Raw genomic sequence first — 12,067 nt, forward strand, 5'->3', positions numbered from 1 at the left:
GCTAAAAGAGAGGGGAGAACTGCACTGCTGGCCCCACCAGTTCTCATGTGAGCTGAGCACCAGCAGCTAGGAGAGCTCAGCATGTTGTGAGAGGAGCCCCCCAAAGGCTCAGAGTCACCCAGCACCTTCAGTACACAAACCCCTGAAACTCCCCAGAGCCAAGAAGCGCAGTCAGCGTGCAAATGTAAATTTGAAATCTTTTCAGGCCCTGGGAGTTTTGGCTGGGGCATGGTCTGAGCTTTGCCTATGGTTTGGGGTCATTTCCTCTCGTTTTACCCAGGCTGCTTTGGCCCATGCTTGGCCTTGGCCTCCACAACGTGAACCTGCAGTGCAGGACTCAGCAGCACGCTTAAGAGGCGACGCTGTGCCTGCTGCTGGTGCACAGATAGCATCTGGATGTGTCAGGGCTCCAAGTACAACGATGGGAGGCATAAACAACTTAAAAAAACAAAATAAACTCTTGCTATCGGAGTCACGATGCGAGTTGTCCGGCACAACATTGGTCTCCGATTTTATATTTAATTTTAGAAGCTGAAACTAAATGTTTTAATTTTATATTATTTTCAACATAATGCTAATTCGCTCCAGATGTCTGCTCAGAACCAAATGCTGCCATTTTGCATAGAAAGCATGTGCGTCAGTGATTTATTCCAAATAGCTTCTATTTTACTGCATTTCATTTTATTCTCAATGAAGTACTTAACAACATGTTTCTCTTTAAGAATCTTACTTAATCATATGGATATAATTTTTTCAATTTACGTTTTCAGTTCTTTAGTGTGGTGGCCACAGGGTGTTTCTTAACCTAGGAAGATTAAATGCACATGTTGAAAGCTGCTCGTATTTGATTCTGAGGCGCTTTCATTTCGAAGTCCTTCACGTAAGGTACAGAAGTGATTGTGGTTTCCTGCTAGGTTGCAGGACGGAGGTATAACTCTCAGGAAAACCTCTGCAGATACCTTCTAAACGTTGGATAATCATGCATGACAATAACATAATTTCACTTCTTTCAAAACTGTGGTCTGTGGAGAGTGTTTAAGACTTTTTTATTGGGGTTCAGGAAAAAGAAAGAAATTTAATTTTCTTGTCATTTCTGGGCTACGGTTCAACATTTCAATTTAAAACCTATTTCCGTTGAGTTCCATTTCCAGTTTTCCCTCAAAATATTAGCTTAGAAAATGTCTTTTATTCAGCCATTTAATTATTTATATAGCAGCATATTAAAATAACGCAAGGCAGCTCACTTTGGAACCGTTGTTACTTGAGCCCAGCTCGTTGAGCCGTGCTGTGTGCAGGCTGCCCTTGGGCCAGGTATGTCAGCAACGTCCTCAGGAGCTGTGTTGTGTGTGCCTGACCTGAACCTGGGGAGCAAATTCACACGAGATTCTTACCCTCTTTTCCTTTTAAAGAGGGCCTTACAAGTCTGAAGTCTGTAGTGAGTTAGGATGCTTCTGCTGTGGCCGTGCAGTGTAAGTGCAGCACGCCAGTCTCCTCGGGTATCAAAGCCTGCTCTTCCTCCCCTCTAAAAATCATTTCACACATGTAACCCAGTTTACTGCTAAGGTTCTAGATGGCAACCTGTGGCTGTGGAATCTACTCTTTGTGGAGTCATGATTTGGAAGGCTGGTCGTTCTCACCTAGAAATGGTGTTCATCTCTATTCATTTACATTTTCCCAGGGCATACGCTTTAATCTTGGCTTTTCAGTTCTAGAACTAACCTTGCTGTTATTCTCCAATTGTATAGTTTATTACACTGAATTGTTGACACAGCTGGTAGGGAGCTAAGTGCTGTGGTTTCACACAATAAAATTTTAGACAATGTGTAGCACTTCTTTTTCATACATATCATTTGAAAGCCATATGATTCACCAATATGTGTTATTGTTATCCACCCATGTGGGATGCAATCTATTTTAAATTAGTGAAGTGCCTTGCTAAACTCCCTGTAAACAATAAGACTGTGGGAAAACATTAAGTGCTATTGAGAAAAGAACACTGCCATACTGCCTTTTATCCAAAGGATCCCACAGTGCTATAGAGAATGAAGGGACCTGGCACTGCTGCCACGCCAGCTGCTCTTGTGTGCAGAGCTCATCTTCACAATAGGCTTCAGAAGGCAACTTCACCACCTGAAGCTGGAGCAGGGCTTGGTGAGCATCATCACTAGCCATGCTGAGACACTGTCAGCTTGCTGGGAGCAAAGGGCTGTGTATGTACATTGGCAAAATCTTGATGTAACACCTCCTCTGGAGTCGTAGGCACAGAATCCAGCATGCTGGCCTCACAGGTTGGTGTGTATCAGGCCAAGGCCTTGCTTGGCTGATTCAGTTAGCTGTAGCCAGAAATTTCCTCTTGCAGATCTGTTCTCTCCCACAAGATCCTCCTGTCTTTGGTCTGCTGAGGAGAGGAGTTGCTTTGTGAGCTGTGATGATGTAACTGTTACTGTAAACATCTTTACGATTGTAAAATATCTGTTAGTCATGAAAACGATATGAGATGGGTTTCCCTGCATTTAAAAAAAAGTAATAATAAAAATAGTTGAGGAGGATCTATCCCAGCTGAGAACAGGACAGCAGCAGGTGAGGGTGATGCGTACTGCTACTGGTTTACACCATACTGGCTGCAGGCTGGGCTTGATGCATGCTGGTCTTCAATCTCCCAGTGTTGGGGGACAACAGAGCACAGATCTAATGAAAGACATTTCTTGTGGTGCACAGGAAACTGTTTATAGGCACACTGTTAGCACATTACAAAGGCAAACTGGATAATGTGTAGATTTCTGCTTTTACTGGTTCATTAAAGAAGGAGAAAAAAATATGAAAAAAAGAGGGAAATTTTTCATTTCAGTCGTCCATGTGAGCATTTATTAGTGAATACACTCAGAGTACTTCAATTAAAGTTGATTCTAGTTTCTAATGCCAAAATAGCGGTGTAAGATTGTTTGCCTCATTCCTGAGAGCATGCATTGTTTTTTGCAAGCAGTTTTAATTTATGTCCTGCTCCCGCCTCTCATCAGGTCTGCCGTTGGGCTCAATGTAAAGCAGGGTGGGCAGCTCGTCTGCCATCCCTTTGCAGATCTCCCAGGGAATTGGGAGTGAGGAGTGCCCCCACCCTGGGCACAGGGGGCTGATGAACTCCACAGCAGGCAAAGCAGTGCTGCGCTGAGAGAGCGCTCAGCACGTTGCTCGGCCAGCTCACAGAAGCAGGGTGTGTAATTCTTAATAACTGGGATAAAAACCCTCAGTGACATCCTTTAGAATATGAATGCCATGCCTTTTCTTGTTTCTTTCATTCCTTTCCCCCCCTTGCACGCCCCCCATTTTCCTTTTCATCTTTTCTCCTTTCAATTCCATTAAGCTTCATTGTATAATAATGTATCACAGTGGACTTTTTTCAATTATGTTTTTGACTTTTTTTTTCCTGCTCGTTACTATAAAACTCCAGATGTTTTGAGACTTCATGGTTCTCTGGATATTTTTTCCTTTATTTTAATCTTCTTTTGTAACATGCCACACATGTGGTGCTTTAGCCTTTTAAGATGCTATGCTAATCAGCTATAAGTTTGGGGAGTGTTTTATTCTTTTTGTTATGACTTTTTTTTTTTTTTCCCTTTTTGCCGTTGTCCTCTGCTCTTTTTTCTTTAATTGCAGCTGGTGAGTTCACATAAACAATGCTGGATTCTTTATCAGTCCTTGTGCTGCATTCAGTGTTTCAAGCAAGTCATCTCTTTACTCCAATGCAGTCATCCCTGTTCTATTCCATATGTCAATGAAAACTGTTCTGCAGAGAGCTGTCTGCAGTGGTAACTCACTGGGCAAGAGCATAAGACAAGGCTTCATTAGTTTTTCACCTGGAATGGGTGTAAATAGGTGCAAACTGGAATTGAAGTGTTTCACAGTTAGGTGAGACAGTGACTTACCAATACAGAGGAACAGAGCTTGAGGGTTTGTGTAGGAAGCTCTATCGTTTGTTTAAACATCTCAAAGAACTGGAGAGAACTAGCATGTTTCTTTTCTTTATGGTTCCTTGCTGACACAGCCGGAGAAGGTTTTTAATTGATTTTGTTCAATCTTGATTTTGTCTCAGTAACAAGCAGATCTGGCCTCAGATATCGGAGCGGCGAATCTTGGATTGCATGTTGTTCTTTAATTTCAAATAAGTTGCAAGCTATTCCAAAAATCCCAGTACATAATAGTTGCCCAATTACACAGGAAGAAATAAAGGGACCGGCATGTAGATTTTGGAAGAGGGGTCGTCTTTGCTTATTACATGACCGTATGAATTTTGCATTCTGTTTTTTAAACCGTTGCTCCATGCAATGTTATTTTTGCCTGCAAGCCATAATACTGCATTCAGTTCCAACTGTAATGAGGTTTCAGAAAATTGTTTAGTTTCCAAATGACATATTTAGCAAAACCTTATGGCAAAACTTGTGGCTGTCATGCTTCTGATAGTAAGAGATCCCCAACTTTGCTGGTTTGTTCTCATGTGTTGCAGTAAGTAAATGCAAGTACTCCTGTTTCGACAAATGTTTATCCTTCTGCTTGATTAAAGAAGGATGACAAGAAAGAATTTCAAGACTAGCAACAGGGTGTTAATGATAGTGAAAATGATAGGATGCTTTGATAGTTTCCTAGGTATTCTGGCTTTTTCAGGGTCTGCTAGCTCACTGCAATGCTAACTGCAGTGCCTGACCTATGGGTACAACAAGAAATCTAGGAAGATTTCAGTGCCCTGAACAGCATTCCTGCCTTTCCTGACATGGTAACTTACAATTACACGAGGAAGACTTTTGAGAGCCAAAACATGTAGCACTGCTCTGGGACAGGCTAAGACTCAGTCATTGCTAATGAGCATAGCAGCAACCTTGGGAGAGGACAGGCAAAACTTGCATCTAATGCCAGAGTTACTCAGGAGCACAGATAAACTCAGCTTACAAAACAAAACCCAGAACCTCCATCTGCACAACCTCTGTGCTTAGGGGAGAGGGGCAGGCAGCTCCAGAACACAGCATGTCCTGTCCCACTGGGTGGCCTCAGCCTGCTGGCCCTGGCTGGCTGTGTGGCTCCCTGGGATGCAGGGAGCTGACCAGGGCTCGTTGCCTCTCAGGTGGTGACATGGAGAGCAGAGGAACCCTGTCCCAGGGGATGCTTGCAGGTAGGATTTGGCAGTCAGGGAAGTTTGCTGGTCTGTGGAAGTTACCTCACATGTGGAATCAGCCCTGTTTGATGTTGGAAGACTGCTGGCTGAAGTGCATCTGTTGTTTTGCCCTCTGAGGGCCAGTCTGTATTCCTCATGCATCTGGTCCTGGTGCTGGGGGAGGATGAGGAATGCAGGCTTAGGTCCTTAAATAATGCATTACATTGAAAGAAATGAGAGGTGGTCCAAATTCTTGCTTAATTCAGTGATGTATGCTGATCAAACACCTCTTCCAGGATTTTCAGTATACTAGTATTTCCCAGTTTCACATTAATTAGGAAATACGCAACCAGTCTAAGAGCAGATAGGTAGATGAAAGAACAGCCTGTGCACGATGTCAGTGTCACATGATTAGTTGTAATTGCCTTTAAAAGCCAACAACAGGAAAGATGCACTGAGTTTGTAACAGGGCTGAGAACGTTGGAATTTTTCTTCTCGCTATGAAACCTTTTACCTTTTCTTGTCCTTCACTCCAGTAATTGTACAGTACTGTGGCTGAAGTCCAAACTGCTTGTTGATAATATAATTAATGGAATGAGTACCTATCAAATGCAGTATCATGGGGAAGTGTCACTTTGCAAACATAAATTGTTCAGACTTCCACAAAAACCACCACAGAAGTAGCAGGTCCTATTGCTCCCTTACAGCATCTTCCATGGTCATTAGTGCAGAGTGAGAAAAGCAGCACCTACCAGTTGAAATCTGTAAAGGGGCAGCCTGCACTGGGATTCTCTGGGAGCTCAGTCCTATGGGTTACTTTTTATCACGCAGATAGTTCTGTTCAGTTTAATAGAATTCCTTGCATGAGTCATGTTGCTTATGAGCAAGCATTTCCTTTACATTGTGTAGCTACTATAGAGAATGAAAAATTAATTGGGTGTTTGCTAGAAAAAGCAAATCTCCAAATCAGATATTTTGATTCTGGTGTTGGATGGATGGACTTGAGTACTTAGATTACTGACGTTTGTAACAGATTGGAGCCTCGTCTGCCTCCTGCATGTTACCAACATTAGACTCAGTGTGCTTTAAAACATTGGTGCTATTTAAAGAGTGGTGTGACTATTTCCTCCCCTCCAGAAGGACACACAGCCTCACAAGATCCTTTTTCTCATAGCGTGTTTTCCAATAAAATTTTCCCAATTTTGTAATCAGCTGGGAAGAAAGAACATTTCACAATGTTCGTAAGGCCTGTAGATGTTTTGACCAGACATAAGATTTCCTATTGATAGTATTAAATGCTTTGGAATGAAATGTTTTGGGTTTTCCATCTGTAGGCTGTCTGAGATGTCAGCAGCCAATATGACCTGCTCTTTCCCTTTTAGGTCTATAAATAAAAGGCAGCTTGTTTAACTGATCTTGCAGCACAGAGCAGAGGTGTATATTAATGAGCTTTCTCTAATGGCACACTGGACCTATTTAGCACTACAACTGTGAAGGCTTCTCTTTTTCAGTCATAACTCATTTCCTAAGAAAATGTCAGCTATTGCTTCACCTTATGGTCTGAGCTATTTAGTTTGTAGTTTATTTCTTCTGATCTGCACCACTGACAGATATTCTAGACACAACTGTGATTAAATATGCTTGTGGAAATGGTAAACATTTGATAATATAAGCCCTCATGGGGATAAGCTGTTATTTCTGCGTGGCAGCATTCTCAGGTGCATTCAAATCATGATGTGGAAGCAAAGGAAAGAAAAAACCAACATTTCAAGCAATTACAGTTATTAGATTAAATTGTTTTGTTAGGAAAATTGTGATGTGTTTAGATCACCATGAGATAATTCAGTGTTCTCATAAATATGCCTCTGAAATGCTTGATACTCCAGCAGTTATATTCCAGTGAGACTGTAGTGTAAAATAAAGATAACATACGTATTTCCATCTGGTATAGAGCTAATTTAGTCTTGTACATTTCTACAGCACTTTTTTTCCTTGTAGAAGCCTGATTCTAAAATCACGTTAGCAATAAAACCCAGTGACTACATCATGCTATTTACTGCAGTCATGCGGCGTTGTTTTGTGTCTGCATTCGGATGTGCGTAGCAGAGTCTGAAGTACACATTAAAGTCTCACAATAAAGACAAAAGTACTAATGGCAATATAATTATTTTTTAAGAGCTGTGTGACTTTTACAGGCTTTGAGGATCACGCAGTGGTTGTTACTGTGATCGCAGGCATCGAGCATCAACAAAATGTTTAAAACTGTAGGATTAAGCAGTGACAGATTGGGGCCAGATGTCTGGGAGGTTCTGTCAGTGGCCTTCTCAGTTGGTCAGATAGCTCTCACCGTCCTGAAGCCCTTTGGAAACTGAACGTTTGTTCTTTGTAGTTGGAACCTAGACATGTCAGGGACTGATGGCTCTTCATGGTGGTTGTTTGAGAAGGAGGAAGAGCAGCTCATTTCTCTGGGAGTAGTTTTGCTTGACTTACATGTATGGGCACATGTGCTTCACATGGTAGGAGTAGGTAGCAAGGTTACAAGTGCCAGAGAACAGCAGTGAAGCCCAGGAAATGCCTCACAAAGTCACCCTAATGCAGTTTATGCAGCAACCTATTGAAGTTATCACGTCCTTGTAGAACTGCAAGGACAACCACACTTCCAGTTTGAGGAAGCTGGGTCCCAGCAGTGCTGCCCTCACACGTGGCATTGTAGGGAAAAGCTGCAGGGGATCCAGTTACCAGATCCATCAAGACAGAGTTGAAATAGAGGGTTTCCTCGAATCCTTCGAAGAAGTGAGGACTTTTCTGCAGCTCTGAATGAATTCTCTCAGCCCCATGCCTGTCAACTCTTCGTGCCAACTCCTTTCCTCTCTCCCTCTCAGGTTTTTCACCTTTGTGTATCTGCCCTTCTTCTCATCTCATGCCAGCAAGGCTCACATGCCCATGCCTTTTCTGCTGGTTTTCTTCATATTTAGCCACCCTACTTGTAGCAGCCCTACCTCCTCATACCTATGAGCTGTAGTCACATCACTCTTGCTGATGTTTTCCTCTCACCTCATGTGGTTAGACTGAATTTGACACAGCGTTGTGACTAACCCCACTGCAAGTTATCCAGCGTAATCAAGCTGGATAATACAATTAGTAAAAATTAGAAAATAATATAATTAAGAAAAGCCACTGAAGTCCAGGCGCATGTATGAGTGGTGGTGCTAATACATAATCTTTGGATTCTGTGTTAGCACCAAAAAAAAGGCTGCTGACCACAGTAAAAGTATTGCTGTAGCTCTGAGCATTTATGGTAGTCTGTTTCTTCACTTCCTTAAGTCCCGATCTAGCAAACTCTTAAGCATGTGTGCTCTCATGTGTTTCAAATTAAGCCTGTGTTTAGATGTTTTAGGACATTTGCCATTGGAATTTTTGCTACTGACATCAATGGAGATGAAGCTGGACCCCTAATTAGTTTAGACTATTCTACATACTTTCCTACTTTGCATTAGGCTGTAGATATAAAGCTGAAGACTGATAATCCACTAGCTAAACATACGGAGCTTCGTGACTGAATAGCTGAGAAATGCCTTCTGTGTGCTACCTGCTCTCTCCAGGCTTGAGATGGCATGGGGACAAGAAGGAACAGGTAGTAGAATGTCACTGGAGGGATTCTGGTGCCAGCAGTCTATAGAGTCTGCCAAGGAGCGTTAACAAGGAGTGTTGTCATATAATGTGTTTTTTGAGGCTTGTCTGTCAGAACCTGTGAGCTCTTGAGAGTGAGAAGCATGGCCAAAGGGCTCACAATAGCGTTAGGAGTGTGTGCTCAGGTGGGGGATGAGGAATTGCATATGCAAGTAAGTGAGCATGAACAGCTGAAGGGCAAGGCTTTCTGCCAGAGTAACTTGGTAGACTCCAGGTCTGATCTCTGGCTGCCTTGTAGTCAGCTGTCAGTAAGAAAAACTGAGCAGAGCTGGTCTACTGAATCGAAAGTGAAAGGGATTTATGTTCTAAGGAGATGATACAACTGTATGGACACAACACTGATGAGAGAAGTGTGAAGAAAGGTAGTGATAAGAAAAGAAAGGGATCTGGTTCACAAAGAGGAACAGGTCTTCATCACCTCAGAGCACTGAATCCATTTGCCAGAGGTTGTCTTTATAGAACGTCATGTGGGAAGTATGGACTTGCTGAACTGCTTATTTTTCCAAGACTTCAGCATATTTGCACATTTCAGTGCATCATTCTGAGTCCTTTGCCAGATTTTTAGTGATGACTAGAAAGAAAGTTTGTTTTAAGTTTTGGTGGCTTGAACACTTCCAAAATTTGCCCCCTTCCTCTCCAACTTGTTCTGAGGGGAGCTGTGATTGGGCTCCTGGAGCCCTGGGCTGTAGGTCTCTGGGTAGCTCCAGAGCTTTCATCATGGTGGTGGGGAAAAATGAAAGTACTTACATATCAGACAGTTGTCTGCACACATAGACCTAAATATGCCATTTGGACATTCTGCATGTGCCCAGAGCAGAAAAAATATTTAGGATGGTGAAAACCATAGTGTATAAGTGACTGAGAAAGGCAGAAGTTTGCATGGTCTCTGGAAACCCCCTGTAGGGGTGTCTGTTTGCTGGGATGTCTTGATGTGTTTTATCTCCTGTATGCAGAGTTGATCTCTGTCCAAAGGCAGAACACAGTCTGTAAAATGGAGCACTGGCTGGAGAATGCAAGTCGCCTTGTTCAGATGCTTAAGGCATACCCGGAATTGAGCAGGAAGTGAGGGACCTTTCTCTACCAGCAGTCAAAACTGCCCTTCTTGGGTACCAGGAGACCAGGTGCCTCCAGGTTATGGCATCTCCATCTGCTCTCACTTCACACCCCTCTGCCTGCAATACTGGATGCAAAAACTGAGTCAGAAGTTCACACACACCAAAATGTATGAGAGATGTGTGTATAACAAATAGAATGTGCTGGATGGATGAGAGTACAATTCCTGTGGTACCATCCAAAGAACCACAGGTTGTGACTGTACTGAACAAAATCCTGACTCAGCAGGAGGAGGTGACAAAGCACTTCTATTAATTTTGTGGTCATGAGCAAGAATCATATAAAAAACATGACTTCCAGAAATTGTTGTTCTATCTGTAAAAATTGTTCTTGGTACTAACATGAAGATGCACCAAGTTGTTGTTTCTCAAGTACATTCTTTGAGGTCCCGAATTACAGTCAAATCAGGCTCCTATCTGTATAGACACAAGAAAATCTGCGGTGAAGCTGCGATGCAGAGCGGGCAGAGTACAAACACACCACCACGTGTGAGTATGTGTGCATGGAAGTGTTTGTGAGCATGTGTAAACATCTGAGTGCACCTTCTGGGTTTGCTGGTGCATGAATGTGCAAATACGTGTATTTGTGCTCAGCTGAGTTCATTCTCAAAGCCCATCCTAGGTAGTACCTCCCTGCGGAGGAACAGGCACCTGTAACACTGAAAATTAGCAGCCATCCACGCAGAGCACTCTTTCCTTGGCCTGCTAGTTTGAAATATTATTTATTTATTTATTCCAATTTAATTTGAAACAGCTACTCTTGTTATGAATGCTGTGCAGCATTTTATGGCTAAGTTCCTTAATGAAACGGGTGCTTAAGATCTCAGAATTGCTCAGGTTACTGGCTGTATAAATGCCGAGAACGGATCTGAATGATAGAGCCAGTAAAGAAAAGGGTGCAGAATGACAGCAGAGTTCCTTTGGATTGATCTTCAAATGGATCAGGTCTTGTAATAGTCTGTGCTCATGCTCTTCAGGGTATCCCATTTCAGACATCTGAAACCAGGTTTACCCACTGCAAACAGCTCCTCCTGCTCCCTCTGTAGCAGCTAATTGTTACTGCCCACAGTGGTTCCTGTGCTAATTAGCAACTGAGAGAGCTCGTCAGAACACTTGTTCTTTCTTTAAGGTTTCCATACTGGCTCCATGTCTTCAAGCGTTCAGTACTTCAGAAGAACGTGTGGGATATTTATAACCCATGTATTATTGCTGAGCTACACACCGTGTCTTCAGTGACAGATTAAATGAACAGCGCAAAATGTTGTGTTTCATCCATAAATTTCAGCAGATGTTTGAATGTTGGTTGATTTATTACATGTCCAGCTTGGATCTTACACTGTTCTCATTGTGGCTGCACATGGTTTATTTAATACTGTTTTACAACCATTTTTTATGACTTTTTTTTTTTTCAGTTCGAAGGGTGCAACAAGGCATTTTCTAGGCTTGAGAACCTTAAGATTCACCTCCGAAGTCATACTGGGGAGAAGCCATACCTGTGTCAGCATCCAGGCTGCCAGAAAGCCTTCAGCAACTCCAGTGACCGGGCAAAGCATCAGCGAACGCACCTGGACACTGTAAGCATGATTTCAGGATGGGAGTCGCACTGTTTTCCAGTGGTCTTTGTACACTGTCTGCTCTGTGGATAGGGACTCTTATTCTACCTTTCCATGATGGGTGCCTCAGAACGCTCAGCTATAAGCAACTGCACTTTTGTTTTTAATTGAATGTGCTTTGAGAAATGAAAAGTGTTGTAATCACGAAAGGACAAATTCAGCTGTGTTACTCATGCTGAGAAATAATGTACTCAGAAATAAAGTCACTCAGCAAACCTCCATTGTTCTTGTTCCAGTAAGAGAAGGAGCCTGTAGGATAAGGTATAGTATGAGTGAAAGCTGAGTCATTGCTGCTGTACTAAATGATGCTGTTGTCTTGCTTCCTATCCTCTATTGCTTCAAAAAGTCTCTTCTGAATGAACGCAAAAGCAGCTCAGACATCTCAACAGAAGGCATGCCGTCCTGTTTTGGATGTAATTTTCTGAAGGTAAAGATACATCTGTGATATTTGTGAAGAAGCCACCACCAGATTTAGGTGTGAGAAACAAATCACATTTACATACAGTTGCTAG

The 12,067-nt window shown here is 42.5% G+C and overlaps 1 protein-coding gene across 2 annotated transcripts in view; it reads left to right on the forward strand.

Annotated features, from left to right (window-relative positions):
• GLIS1 (GLIS family zinc finger 1) overlaps positions 1 to 12,067 on the forward strand; it is a 178,067-nt gene that overhangs the window by 127,642 nt on the left and 38,358 nt on the right. For both annotated transcript variants that reach the window (XM_052666385.1, XM_052666384.1), the window contains exon 4: positions 11,355 to 11,516. In XM_052666385.1, the coding sequence (XP_052522345.1) occupies positions 11,355 to 11,516 (162 nt within the window). The remainder of the gene's footprint in view (positions 1 to 11,354; positions 11,517 to 12,067) is intronic.

Source organism: Tympanuchus pallidicinctus, unplaced genomic scaffold (genome assembly GCF_026119805.1).
Source record: "Tympanuchus pallidicinctus isolate F22 unplaced genomic scaffold, pur_lepc_1.0 scaffold7, whole genome shotgun sequence".
Classification (NCBI taxonomy): domain Eukaryota; kingdom Metazoa; phylum Chordata; class Aves; order Galliformes; family Phasianidae; genus Tympanuchus; species Tympanuchus pallidicinctus.